Source organism: Nyctereutes procyonoides, unplaced genomic scaffold (assembly GCF_905146905.1).
Source record: "Nyctereutes procyonoides isolate TBG_1078 unplaced genomic scaffold, NYPRO_anot_genome, whole genome shotgun sequence".
Classification (NCBI taxonomy): domain Eukaryota; kingdom Metazoa; phylum Chordata; class Mammalia; order Carnivora; family Canidae; genus Nyctereutes; species Nyctereutes procyonoides.
In genome coordinates, this window is record NW_026575044.1 from 35,245,834 (window position 1) to 35,261,033 (window position 15,200).

General features: G+C 36.6%; 1 protein-coding gene across 2 annotated transcripts in view; it reads right to left on the reverse strand.

Moving 5' to 3' along the window:
• Nucleotides 1-2,440: 2,440 nt before the first annotated feature.
• Nucleotides 2,441-15,200, reverse strand: part of TAF4B (TATA-box binding protein associated factor 4b) — a 125,085-nt gene continuing 112,325 nt past the window's right edge. For both annotated transcript variants that reach the window (XM_055324443.1, XM_055324442.1), the window contains one exon: nt 2,441-4,193. In XM_055324443.1, the coding sequence (XP_055180418.1) occupies nt 4,026-4,193 (168 nt within the window). In that variant the 3' untranslated portion in view covers nt 2,441-4,025. The remainder of the gene's footprint in view (nt 4,194-15,200) is intronic.

Consider the following 15,200-nt stretch of genomic DNA (forward strand, 5'->3'; position numbering starts at 1 on the left):
ACAAAGCTGGATCAATAGTACAACCTAAAACATCTACAGATTTAGCATGGGAAAAAAATAGCATAGTGTAGGAAAAAAAAGGAAGTGAGGTGCCTGGGTGGCTTGGTCAGTTGGGTGGTTGGCTCTCATCATGATCTTGAGGTCCTGGGATTGAACCCCAAGTAGAACTCTGTGCTCAGTGGGAGTCTGCTTGGCAATTCTTTCCTTCTGCTCCTACTCCCGCTCGTGCTGGCTCTCCTTGTCTCTCTAGAATAAATCATTTTTTTTTAAAAAAAGAAGAAAAGCACCAAAAATATTGTTTTCATTTTCCTTATAGTCTTTTATTTTCCAGATGAGGAAACAAAGGCGCAGAGAAGTTAAATAATTGGCCCAAGGTCAGACAACTGGTAAGAGGCAAGCCTGAGACTGGCACCAGGCAATGTTGCCTTAATACCACGTACAGTAAGAAAACTTAGGTGTCAATCTGGCATTATTCCTTTAAAGGAGAAGAATTGCTATTAAAATTGTTCTCATTGTTAGAAGTCTTACAATGAGTTCCTAGGGAGTATTTTCTTCCAGAAATATTCAATGTGCTAGGTCTCCATAAAGTCTGAACCTCTTACTGTTCACCTTCCTGTCAGTGTTCAAGTACATGGTGGTGAACTGTAGGCTGCTTGCCTGCATGACAGGCTCTCAATGTTTCCCAAAAGAAAAATATGGCAAACGAAATTCTCCTGAGGACCAATTTTCAACTTGTGAAGCAACTTCAATAAAAACGCAAATGCACTACAACTGAAATGCATGTGAAAATACGCAAAAGTAGTTAAAAAGTCAGAGAAAAAGATACTGATGTAAATCATACCTACATGAAAAAAAAAGTCATTTCTGTTCAGGGAGGAATATCAAAGTGCCTGAAAAGATAACAGTGCTAACAGTAAAATAAAAAAACTAGCTACTAGGTCATGTATAAACATATGACATATTATACTTTTATTTCATGCAGAATCACTGAGTCCTGTTGAGGTTAGGCTTTTAAAAACACAAGCTGCTTCATTATACAACTAGGGATGGACATAAAGTCCAACTTAATCAGCCTGAGATCTTGGTTCCAAATTTTTCTAAATATGCACTAACATGACTTGTGTTCTTTACTGCAACCAAGACATAATTAGTATAAATGGCCTTAATTCTAAATAAAGTTTTGCCAAAATTCTAACGAAACAAACTTTAGCTCAAATGCAGGTTATAAGAAATGTAGGCCTGAAAAGAATGTTAAATGTTGCTCTTTTTTTTAGAAGAATCTTAAAGATACTCAAGAAGGAATAATTTAAAAGTTCAGTCACATTAAAAGTAAATGGATGAAATATGGGTGAATTTTATATATAAAATATATAAATATATATTTTATATATAAAAAATATATATATAAAATATATAAAAATATATATGCCCTTCAATAGGGCAGCCTGGGTGGCTCAGTGGTTTAGCACCGCCTTCAGCCCAGGGCGTGATTCTGGAGATCCAGGATTGAGTCCCACGTCAGGTTCCTTGCATGGGGCCTGCTTCTCCCTCTGCCTGTGTCTCTGCCTTTCTCTCTCTCTCTCTCTCTGTGTGTGTGTGTATCTCATGAATAAATATTTTTAAAAATAAAATATATTTCAATAAAGTTGCTAAGAAAAAAAAAAGGTAAGAGACTTTCCAGTACTTTACTCTTACTGTTCATCACCCAAGATAAATAGTGAAAGGCAATACTTAAAGCGTTCAGACGTGGGAAGGTAAACTTATGCCCTTATATCTAAAGTGAATAGGCACTGGACAGCCCCAATGGATTACCATATACTTTATGATTCCAGATCTTCTGATTTTTCAAAAGAAGTGGAAATATAGATTTTTGTAAATTAAAACATGGGCAACACTGTATGAGTCACAGAGAATGCATTTATAGATCAAATCTACCCCAAGGCCACCATTTTGCAAACTGAGCGGAAGAATAGTTTGGATACACTGTATTTGTTCTTTTGTGTGTAAGATATATTTCATGACACAAAGCTTAAAAATATATATTAAAAATAAATCTTGAAAAAGAATACTTTAGTAAGAAAATCCTGGTGGGCCAAGAAAAGCTTTTGTAATAAATATACTTAGCTTTCTTTGTGAGTCAAATAGCATGCAAATTCACAACTATTCCAAAGAAAGTGATACAGTAACTTGGATTTGAAGTTAGGTTCTGGAATCCAAATGCTGATACTCCAATGTAAGTAAGTAACAATCAGAGCCAAGAAAGATCTGCTGCCCAACCCCAGCTGTGGGGGCCCTACTACTAAAGATACTGGTTTTCAAAGTCAGGGACTGACCAAAGTTATTCTTATAATAAAATAATTATTTTAATGAAGTATTTGAAATAATTTTAAACATCTGATCAATAAGATTATACACAAATATGGGAATATGCTGCACTTTACAAAAAAATAAAGCTAAGCATTTAAATATACAAAAACAACTTTAGGTATAGATCTCTTCTGAAAGTATTCTTTTTAACATATACATAATTTATAGCATTTTACATAATAACTGCTGAAACAAAAAATGTGGCCAATTTAACATTTATTACTATAGAGAATATGGCCGTACAGTCCTGATGGGAAGAATAGGATGAGGAGTAACATACTGGAGGTGTGTTTTTTTTTTCCCCTGAATTCTTTTCTTAAAAAGCACAGCTTTCTTGTTGTTGTTTTTTTTTACAACCTTACGGAGGATTTACTGGTTCTTTCTGTATGTGATTCTAAATACAGCTACTACTTTTCACCAGCTATGTGCCACAAAGGTAGAATTAAAACAAACAAACAAACAAACATTTGCTTTACAAAACATCAGGTTCCTCCTCAGATGAATATATATATATTTCACATATATATATGACATGCTTCTCAAAATACATTTAGAGAAAAGATCTCCAACAATGAGATGCTGACATTACCTTTTGAGTACTGAATCCAAAATGGAGTCCTATTGTTAAAAATTTCTAATCATCAATTAGGATTTTTGAAATGCAACAAGATGCTTAAAACTTGCAGTAACGAAAAAGATTTTACAAAACTATCCTTCTTGAGGTTTAAAACAATACACAAAAGAAAAAAATAACTTCTTTCTTTTGAAATACTGCAAATTTGAAAATGTTTGATACATTTTCCTTTTTGGTTGGACTGTGTTTTTTGTCCTGTCAACAAAATGCGTACCAGCTGCATTGGCATTCCATTCCCACCACTGGAATGGAGCGAGCATGCACAGCACACTTCAAGTTCTGGGATTCCATTTTCACTCTCCCCTCCTCAGGGTGATGCAATGTCCCTTCATTCCTTCCAATACTTCCCACCTTTTCCAGTTTTCAGTGAGGTATATCAGCAGCTCCCGTTTTACAGTTTCCCTGACAAAGATGTCCCCTCACTTGGTTATCAGAAGCAGCATATGGCACACACTATCCCCATCTGTCTCAGTTTTGACAACATTGGGACGCAGCTGACCAGTCACCAGAGACTGTACTCTGTGGCTTGTCACCTGCAACTACAGAAGGTGACTGTCACAATTAGCTAGGCGACTTCTGATCCCAGCCCAGAAAACCTAAGACAGGTTCAGCAGAGGATGAAATACAGTTTGCTTGGTAAGCAGTGATTCTTCCTTTCTTTCCCTGCATCTTAATGCAGGCTGTATTAGGGAAAGTCACCTCACCCGTTAACAGTTTGGCAAATGAAACAGGTGGTATCAAACAGGGCCTTAACTTGCTGTAATTAAATGCACAGGTAGACAGAAACCTATGCCTGTATAAACTGTATTTCATTAACCAATTTCCAGAAGACAAAGTTGAATTCTAATCATTAAGAACCCCATGGGATGTATAAGTAAGATTTAATAAAAGTTTATAACTGTAAACAATGGTGTTCCCTATTAGTGATTATTTTCCAGAAACTGAAATTTCAGGAGAGTGCAACAATGCTCTTTATGTCTTCTTTGGCAGTAAACAGCAAGGATCTGGATGGAGAGTGCAGCGGTCACTTCAGAAGGGCAAGGTATAGAGCTCGAGAATACCTCATCTCTCTTTCCTGTTCCATACAGAATATCAAGTCCCTGAGACAAATTCTTGTGATTCTTGGACGAAGCAACTGTTTGGTGGCTGTCAGGCTGGACGTTCCAGAAGCAAGAAGATTGTCTTTTAAGCCCTAAACAGAATAAACGGAGAAAAAAGTTTAAAGTAAGCAATCTTTCATAAAGGGAAAAATGGTCTTCAGAATGGAAGAGCTCACTAGCCTCTGGCTACTGAGTAAGGTGCTAGAAAGAATACAAGATGCAGCAGGCTCAATCCTGTCCCCAAGCAGCCCCATCTCCTGGGGGAGGCCAACTGCTGCCACACCTAGTTCATGACCTCATTCATTCTCCCTCTCTCTCACCTGGACCATGGCCACAGCCTCTTAACTGATTTCTCCACTCCCAGACTCTACTTCACAACATTCTTTGCTGTGGATTTTGAAGGCCAGACTTTCTTCTTTACAGGTCTTAGACAAAAGTTTTGGGACCTTTGGGAGTGATGGATGTGGTCATTTCAATTGTGGTGATGATTTCATAGGTGTATGTAAAAACCTATCAGACTGTATACTTTAAATGTGTGCAGCCTTTTGTATATCAATTATAAAAATAAAAGAAAAAGTCTTACATGGTTCATATCCCACCATTATGTGGTTCAAAAATCTTTGATGGCTCGTTGCTATCCAGAGTAGCTACCTTGAGCACCCATTATATTGACACCTATGTGAATCACCTCCCACACACGATTGCTTTTCTTTCATTTAACATTGCAGCAAGTTACACAGGTGCTGTCTCCATTTATCAAATGAGAAAACTGAGCTTAGGTTAAGAAGCCTGTTCAAAGTCACACAGCAAAACTAAACTGGGACTCAATTTCGAATTTGATCTGAAGTGAGCACACTTAGTTACTGTGCTATATTATCTACCGCATGAGGTACAAACTCATCACATGGCTTCTCTACAGGCTCACTTCCCACTCCTTTACAAAACATCTTAACACTGGCCAACAGGTAAAGATAAGCAAAAGGCTATTTAAGACCAATCTACTCATTTTTAAAGAACCCATTTCAAATGGGTCTACTTACCTTACCCCCCAAAAGGAATTCTCACTGTAGCAATTACCTTACATTGTACTATAGTAATATGTATAACCTACTACCACTACTACATACCCACTTGATAAGCTTTTAGAAGACAGACTATCAACCAATGTGGATCTATATGTCATTCAAAAATGAATGAAACCCAGTATACCTATACTAAGACAGTTTTCTAAAAATACACATAGCATTTTTTAAGATTCTATTTATTTATTCATGAGAGACACAAGAGAGAGGCAGAGACATAAGCAGAGGGAGAAGCAGGCTGCTCGCAGGGAGCCCAACGCGGGACTTGATCCCCAGGCCCTGGGATCATGCCCTGAGCCAAAGGCAGATGCTCAACCAGCCACCCAGACATCCCTACACATAGTATTAAAAAATATCGGAAGGATTGAAAAGTACAGAATTTTCAGACAAAGGATAATTTTGTAAAAGTGAAATACTTTATTCTCTCCTTTTTAAAAAACATTTTGTTTGCAAAAACATGATGGGGGATCCCTGGGTGGCGCAGCGGTTTGGCGCCTGCCTTTGGCCCAGGGCGCGATCCTGGAGACCCGGGATCGAATCCCACGTCGGGCTCCCAGTGCATGGAGCCTGCTTCTCCCTCTGCCTGTGTCTCTGCCTCTCTCTCTCTCTCTCTCTCTCTGTGACTATCATAAAGAAATAAAAATTAAAAAAAAAACATGATAGGGTTGGTAGCCCTCTTTTCACCCTCCAAAAGACGCATATAAGAAAAGATATTTACCTAACGTGGGAAGCAAATCTTGTGGTTCCATAACTATATTTATATAACCATCAAATTTTAATTATTCCCTCTACATTTCTGTTTTGTTTTGCTTTGTTTTGCTGAAGGAGAAAGAAATCCTTTCTACAGTCTCCAATAACACCATGGTCCAAACAAGTCAACTTAATTCCATGCATGTTCACAGAATGACTGAGGGGCATGTTATCTGATGGTCAAATAAAATTTCCCTGAAAGATGCTTTGCAATTTGGAGGGAATATGATATCACAATCACATTTCTATACTCATTAGGTAAACTTCAAAAGGGTCCATGGAACAAATTTTGGAAAATCCATATTTTTAGAAAGGACAAAAAGAGGGATACCTAGGTGGCTCAGTCAGTTAAGTGGCTGCCTTTGGCTCAGGTCATGATCTCAGGGTCCTGAGATGGAACTCTGCATTAGGCTCTCTGCTCAGTGGGGAGTCTGCTTCTACCTCTCCCTGCTTGTGCTCTCTCTGTCAAATAAAAAAAATCTTAAAAAAACAAACAAACAAAAAGGGACAAAAACATTACTCTCTGGCTGCACAGTTGCCTGGCTACTTGTCCTGGAGCCCATCTATGGTATAGAGCCAGTCTTTTACCACTTTTGCAAGGTTCTTAATAACGAATGCAGTTTGTACAAATACAAGTGTCAGCCTTTGTAAGTTCGACTAAGCATGGCAGATAAGCACTAGCACATTCCTCTTCCCTGTTAATGTTACCACATAGATGTAATCTTAACTACTGTAAATTATCACCAGCACAGTTTTTTCATGAGATTTTTGCAGAATGGACTGGCCAATTCAGCTTTGTGAAAACTGGATAAAAAAAGAAACATTGGGAAGAGTGTTAATAAAACACATTATGGGCAGTGAGTAGCAATTTTTTTGTATATAGGAGTTATCTGTGTAAAACTATAGTACATTTATTTTTAAACTATAGTACATTTATTTTTTTTAAAGGTTTTTATTTATTTATTCATAGAGACACAGAGAGAGGCAGAGACACAGGCAGAGGGAGAAGCAGGCACCATGCAGAGAGCCCTATGTGGGACTTGATCCAGGGTCTCCAGGATCATGCCCTGGGCTGCAGGTGGCGCTAAACCGCTGCCACCACCAGGGCTGCCCAAACTATAGTACATTTAAATAGAGGCACATTTCTTAGCCAAAAAATAGATACAATACACTAAAGCTGAATGTTTTGTACCAAGAGTTTGCCTAAAATCAGTCATTTGGTGTTTTATATGACTTTTGAAATTAAATGGCTAGCTGGACACAGTATGCTTTGGCAATTCCACTTCTATGCAAATACCCAGAACTATATCATATGTTCACTGAAAAGACATGTATGAGAATGTTTAGCAAGATTATTCATAGTAGTCCAAAACGAGAAACAATCCAAATGCCCATTTAGAATAGATAAGTTGTGGAGTATTCATACAAGTGGAATACTATGCAGCAGTAACAAATTGATAACATGGATGAAGATCACAAAAATGCTAAATGAAAGGATCCAGATGTAAAAACACATACAGTTTGATTCCATTTCTATAAAGTTCAGAGCTACAGAAATCAGGACAAGGGTTCCCCTTGCAGGAGGAGTAGTGACCAGAAGTAGAGAAGAGTGTTATGTGGGGTTCTGGTGACGTTCTCTGTCTTGCCTGGAGTATTGTCTACATGAGTGTGCTTGTGCTATGAAAATTCAGTGAGCCTTGATTTGTGTGCTTTTCTGCATCAGTGTTACATTTTAATTAAAAAAACAAAACAAAACAAGGTACTTCCAAAAACCTTTGTCTAGGTAGGAAATAAAAAAGGGAGCAAAGAGGGAAAAAGAGAAAAGGAAATAAGGCAAAAATGTTAAACCGAAAAAAAATTAAAGAAACCGAATCATCTGGGTAAAGAACAAAGGGGTCACAGTTCATGTTTGTCATGTGACAAGCCAAAAGGATTCAGGAGAAAGAGCCATATTACAGCTGCCAGCACGGGGTTGAAAAGAAGGTCATTCCAACAGGATGTAGCAGAGGGCCTGAGGCAATGTTATAAATGAAACAAACCCCAAGGGATATTCAGTAACCCAACAGAAATGTCTTTCATAATTCACAACTTTACAAAGGTGATAGCATCCTCTTCTCCCAAATAGCGACACACTTAAGAAAGTCAATCTTTCTTGAACATGGATATAAATATATAGCATTTTTATCCCTATGCTTATGGTTTGGGGATGCCAACCGTCTGACTTGTCAGTTTCACAATGACCTGGCCAGAATCAGCTACTGCTCAATTATCCATGGTCAAGAGAGTGGATGGATCATGCACATATAACTTAAAGCCATAAAAACTCAAACCTGCCTTTTCACCATCACCTTTAATTTTCTCCCACCTCACCAAGTCCCTTTCCCAAAGTTGTCCAGGATTGATTTCTGGTTACATGACACTATCAATGCCAAAGAACACTAATGTGGTTAAGAGACCAGATTTGTATGCGGGGGGTGGGGGGTGGGGGGTGGGGAAGACCCTGTGACAACATACTATTTCATTCTGAAATAGGGTTATTTCCCCCAATCATCTTTCTACATGAAGATATTCCTTAACTTGGATTCTTCACCTGGATGAAAAGAGGTAAAACGGCAGAGAAAGGTCAAAGAAGATGAAAGAAACAATTCAGTTACCAAGTGCAAAACAGATGTTCTTGAAATCACAATCAGACCTAAATGCTCACATACTCTACTACTGCTAGGTCAATTAAGTTAGGCTTCACTACTCTGTTCAGTTATATCACTGAACAAAGTTTCTTACTTTTATTTTGAGGAACTCTTCTCTAATAAGAAAAAAATGAATACTATTAAGTTACCAATTTCAGAGAAATAACTCCATTTTAAGAATAACACTAATTAAAAATAACCAGTTATCTGAATTTTTATTCCCTTAAGTCAATGGAATGGGTGCTGTGAAATAAAACCTTTAAAAAGTTTATCTAAGGGCAGCCCGGGTGGCTCAGCGGTTTAGCGCCGCCTTCAGCCCAGGGCCTGATCCTGGAGTCCCGGGATCAAGTCCTGTGTTGGGCTCCCTGCATGGAGCCTGCTTCTCCCTCTGCCTGTGTCTCTGCCTCTCTCTCTGTGTGTGTCTCTCATGAATAAATAAATAAAAATCTTTAAAAAAAAATAAAAAGTTTATCTATGTTTTTTCCCCACATTTCCTTAAATTCTATTATTGCCATAGTAACTGAAAAGCAAAAACAACATCCTTATGAGCCCGGAGGCTTCATGAATCCTGCTGAAGTTTGCAGTAACTTTGTATGGGCTTCTTCTAAAAGCTGCCATCCACCGCAACACAGCTTCATGCTGGTTCACACACTGATACAGTTTAAAAGTTACCTGGGTTACTGGGCATCTATTATGGGCAAGGAACTGTGTTAGGCAGCATATGATAAGAAGATTGAACAGCAGTGAGTACTGGCTGTCTCCTCCATAAGCAACCTCAGACAAATTACTTAAGTTCTCTGTAACTCAGTTTCCTAATCTGGAAAATAGGGACACTAATAGTAATTATCTCATAGGGTTGTCTTGAGATTTAAATGAGGACAATGCCTGGCATATAGTATACATTCTTAAATGCCAGCACTTCTTATAATAAACTAATTCATTAGTCAGTTGGAAGGTTTGAAGGTTTATAAACAGTAAACAGTATGATTCTAGTTCCAGATCTTTCCTAACATTCCCTAGTTAAAACTAATTATAATAAACTTCCTGCCCATATTTAATTCCTAGCTAACTTAAATAATTTCTCCTACCACATTTACTTTGTTCCTTCCAGTGAAATCTTTGAGTTTTAGTGGAGCTCTGAATGCCTAATGATAAAAAAAGACTAATGGGCATTTCAGACATGTGGTAGGTGGACAAAAAAATATATCCCAGGAAGTTTTTCATAGGCTCCTCCAATCAAATACTGAAGGAGCTTGATGCTTTACAGACCCAACCAGGCTTATCAATACTGTTTCTAGAAGCTAATGTCAACTTCTTCCATTCTATTCCCTGGATCAGAAGACTAACAAAACACAAAGATGTCCCTGAATCCTAATAATTAACCAGAAACAAAAATTGGACATTTTAATAGAGGCAAAGATTCATCACATTTCTCAGGTCCTGCACCTGATTTTATCCTAACCCCATGTATCATGGCAGCTCTTAATGTGATCACTCAGGTCTTACACTTCAGGGAAGAAACAAGGAATAGACATGGGAACAGGGGGTACAATGAAGACTGGTTCCAGAAGAAAAAAATCAAATATCTTTGAAGTCCTGAAAGCAAGGATAAATAAAAGTATCCTGGCAGCATGGCCTTATGTAACAAGAGCACTAAAAATCTATATTAGAAAGACGTGAGCTTCCAGGCCTTTAGGGCAGCACAGAGCAAAAAATACTGAGCTTCAGGACTGAGTGCCCTCTACTGGTCAACGAGAAGAACTTTTGAAGCAACAGAGCTCCCACTTTTATCACCTTCATTTTATCCCTTTTAAGTCATTTCTGAATATTGACAACCCTACATGTTATATTCCGCCCTAGAATTGTGTTACTTCTACATATCTATTATTCAACAGTATTTTGTAGAAATAGTATGTTTAAACAGACTGATATGACATGTAATCATCGGCATTTAGTTCTAATTCTAGTTGTGTAATTAGGAGAGATACAAAGAGAAGCCCGGTTCTTATGTGCTAATGACAATCCCCCTTCTTTATCTCCAAAGGAATGCTTTCTTAAAATTCAGACCACATTGTTTAATTTTCTAATGAAGTCCCCAACTGGATATATCCTAAATTTCTCATGTTTCAAACAGTTATTCTTTTCTCCTCTTTTTTCTTATTTAAAGGAATGGTAGGCAGCCCTGGTGGCTCAGCGGTTTAGTGCCGCCTTCAGCCCAGGGTGTGATCCTGGAGACCCAGGATCGAGTCCCACGTCGGGCTCCTTTCATGGAGCCTGCTTCTCCCTCCGCCTCCGCCTCTCTCTCTCTCTCTCTCTCTCTGTCTCTCATGAATAAATAAAATCTTTAAAAAAAAATAAAGGAATGGTAATACCATTTACCACCAATGCCCAAGCCAGAAAATTGGGTGTCATCCTCAACTCTTTCTTCCTCTACATCTGTAACTTATCAGTTCTACCTCTTAACAGTTTCCAAATCATTTGCTGTGTTTTTTTTTTAAGATTTTATTTATTCATGAGAGACACACACAGAGAGAGAGAAGCAGAGACACAGGCTCAGACCACTGAGCCACCTGGGCTGCCCCCATCTGTTTCTTTCTGTATTTTCACTGCCATTATCTCTTGCCTACATTACTTCAACAACCTTCTTAAGCAACTTCCCTAGTTCCAGTATTAATACTGCTCACACTGGAATGGGAATGATCTTTCTGAAATTATAAAAAATCAGATAACACTTGTTTTCCTGCACAAAATGCTCTAGTAGCTAAAAATCTATAGGACCCAGTCCAAGTATCCGAGCATGACATACACAATCATGAGCATACCAAAACCTCTACCCAGTCTCATCTTCATTTCCTTCTTTCTGTCCCAAACTACGAAGCATGCCATAGAGTATATTTTTCTTCTTTGCTCCAAGACAGGTAAACCTCTCCTTCTGAACTCATTTCCAATCTCTCTGTCCTATCCTTATATCACATCACCTTACTAAGTAACATCACCTTACTAAGTTCTTTAAAATTCAGTTCAGATACCTGTTTCCCCAGCACTAGAAACTCAAACTTAGCCCAGGTCTGGATCAGGTGCCAGTACTGTGTACTTCAGTAGTACTCTGAATTTCATTCTTCTGTCACATGCATTCAGCATAATGCAACTACCACTTTAACTTTCTCACTTGCTAGAGGGGAAGGACTTTGGAGCTGTATTTTATACAGCGTTTGTCACTTACCTGGTATCCATTCAATGTCACAGATGATCATGTGTCTATGTCACCCGATAATATCGCTTACGTGAATTAACAATGAAAATGAGCCATAGTATGGCTTTATAATCAAGACTCTGCTGTTATTCTTCGCTTTAAGCCAAATAAATCTGGGAGAAAATGTAAAGTCCTTTGATGGCCTGTTCTTAAGTATTACCTAGCCTCCTAATAACATATCTCACACACTCATCCCCACCAAGCTGCCACCAGATGAATTTGCTCAAAAGGCTATTTTTTGTCACTCCTTGCAAATAGAAAATGCTTCAGCTCACCAAATAATACAACAGACAAGAACAATACGTTACCAAATAATCAACTCTGAAATGTAATAACTTTCCTTTTAACACTGCAGTTATTTTCTTGAATCTTTAATTAAGACACTTACAAAGTCTCTGAAAATTCAAACTCAAATCTATTATTTTATGAAAACTTCAAAGGACTGTCCGTTAACTTTTTTTTTCTTTCACAATCAGCTTTGATTTTATCCTTGGAGGACTTTATGTTAAGAAAAGCTACAACAGTATCAATAAAGGTTGTTGTGCCTCACAACAACTAAAGGTAAATTTACCACTATATTTAAGTATTAATAGTAGCTTTACTTAAAACTATGGTAATTCTAGAGTTGGTAAGTTGCATAGGACTAGTGGACAATGATATTACAAAGAAATATGAATTTATAGGAAAAATAAAATATTACAAATGGTAGAAATAAAATAACTATTTTTATTTTCATAAACTCTTTAAAAGATCATGACCAAGTAACGACAATATGCTAGAGTTTAAAACATATGTAAAAAAAATAAAAAATAAAACATACGTAGAAGTAAAAAAGGTGATAACAATGGTACAAAGGATGGGAAGGAATTGTGTAATGGAATTACACAGTTAAAAGGTTTCACATCTTATGTGAAGTGGTATTAATTCAAGGTTAGGTACAGTCAGTTAAGGATATCTACTATGCCTTTTAATGGATACATACAGTAACCATTAAAAAAATAAATAAAAGAGGAGGATAGTTAAAAGCTAACAGAGGATATAGAACATCACACTAAATACTACATAATTAATTCCAAAGATGACTGGAAAGGAGAAACAAAATGACAAAGGGGACAAACAAAATAAATGACAAGATGATAGACCCAAATTCAATCACAGTGAAATTACATTAAATGTAAATGGACTAAACACTCCAAATACATTTTCAGACTGGACACAAATTGAACTCAATTAAATGCTATTCATAGAAACCAATTTTAAATAAAGACACAGATGGGCTGGAAGTAAAAGGACAGAAAAAGATAAAAGGTAAATGCAAATATGAAGGATAATAGTATTTGGTGTGGCTATAATAATATTAAACAATGTAAGACCTTAAGGCAAGGAATATTACCAGAAAGGAAAAAAATTTCACAATGACACAAGAGGTAAATTCATCAGAAAGACAGAATGTGTTTATAACTAATAATAGGACCATTAAATAAAAGAAACAAAGATTGACAAATAGAAACAGACAAATGTACAACCATAGTTTTTTAAAAAAAGAAAACAAACAAACGTCTCTTGGTAGCCAAAGAAACAAGCAGCCAAAAAAAAAAAAAAAAAAAAAAAAAGAAAGAAATCGTTAGGATATAGAAGATTTATAGACACTTCATTCAACTTACTAAAGAACACTTATCATTTGCAAGTGCACAGAGAATATTTCCTAAGATATATAATATACTAGGACAAGTCTCAATAAATTTCAAAGGATTGAAATCACAGAATGTATTCTTAACCACAATGAAAACACCAAATATTTGAAATTAAACAACACACTTCTAAACAGTCTGTATTTCAAAGAAGATACCAAAAAAGGAAATTAGGAAATATTTTTTAACTTAACAATAATAAAAACACAACATATCTAACAAATCAGAACTTTTCTTCTTTAGCTTCACTCCCACAAACTACCAGAAATTTATAACACTAAATGTTTATATTAGAATAAAAATGTATACCCAACCTTCATCTCAAGAAGCTAGAAAAAGAAAATGTTAAACTCAATGGAAGTAGAAGAAAGGAAATAAATAGGAGTAGAAATCCAGTGAAGTAGGAAATAGACAAAAATTTTTGAAAAAAGAAAGCCATAAATTAGTTTTTGGAAAAGATCAATAAAACATATGAACCATTATCTAGACTGATCAGGAAGAAAGAGAACACACAAATGATCAGTATCAGGAATGAAAGAAAAGATAACATTACCACAGACATTAAAAGACAATGATCAGATACAATGAATAATTTTGTCAATGTCTCAACAACCTAGATGAATGCAAAAACCTCTGAGAAACACAACTTTCAAATACTAACACACACACAAAATGAAAAATCTAGTTTGAGTTTCCTGCACAATGAGAACCCCTGGCTCAGATGGCTTCCTTGGTAAATTCTATCAAACATTTAAGGAGGAAATAAGACCTATCCTAGACAAAGATTTAGAAAAAAAAAAAAAAAGGAAGAAAGAACACTGGCATAACTCAAACAAAAACTAACAAGGACACTATAACAAAATAAAATTATAGACCAGTATCATTCATGAACACAGATACAAAAATACTAAACAGGGACACCTGGGTGGCTCAGTGGTTGAGCGTCTGCCTTTGGCTCAGGGCGTGATCCTGGGCTCCCAGGACTGAGTCACACATCGGGCTCCCTCCATGGAGCCTGCTTCTCCCTCTGTCTGTGTTTCTGCCTGTGTCTTTGCCTCTCTCTTTCTGTGTCTCTCATGAATAAATAAATAACATATATATTTTTTAAATACTAAACAAAATGAATGAATAGCAAACAGAACCCAGGAATATGTATAATCAATTTTATACTGTGACCAACTGGGATCTATCCCTTAATTAAAAAGCTGGCTAAAATTTAAAAACAAATGCAAGTTACCAAATTATGAGAATAAAGGAGAAAATGCATATGATAATCAGATAAATTCATGTAAGCCTTGGCAAAATTCCATACCCACCATTATAAATGTTCTTAGTCAATGAGGAAGAGAAGAATTTCCTCTATGAAAAACCTACACCCAAAGTCATACTTAAAGGTTAAATACTGAGTACGCTTTCCCTACACTCAAAAACAAGGCAAGGATGTCCACTCTTACCATTTCTATTCAAGACAGTACTGGGGATGTTAGCTAGTGTTCTAAGGCAAGAAAAAATAAATGAAAGAAAGAAGTACTCTATTTTGATTTGTAAACATGATTGTTTAGTGACTCTTTAGGAATTTACACCCAAAACTACCAGAACAACTAAATAAATTTAGCAGGTTAGAGGATACAAGACT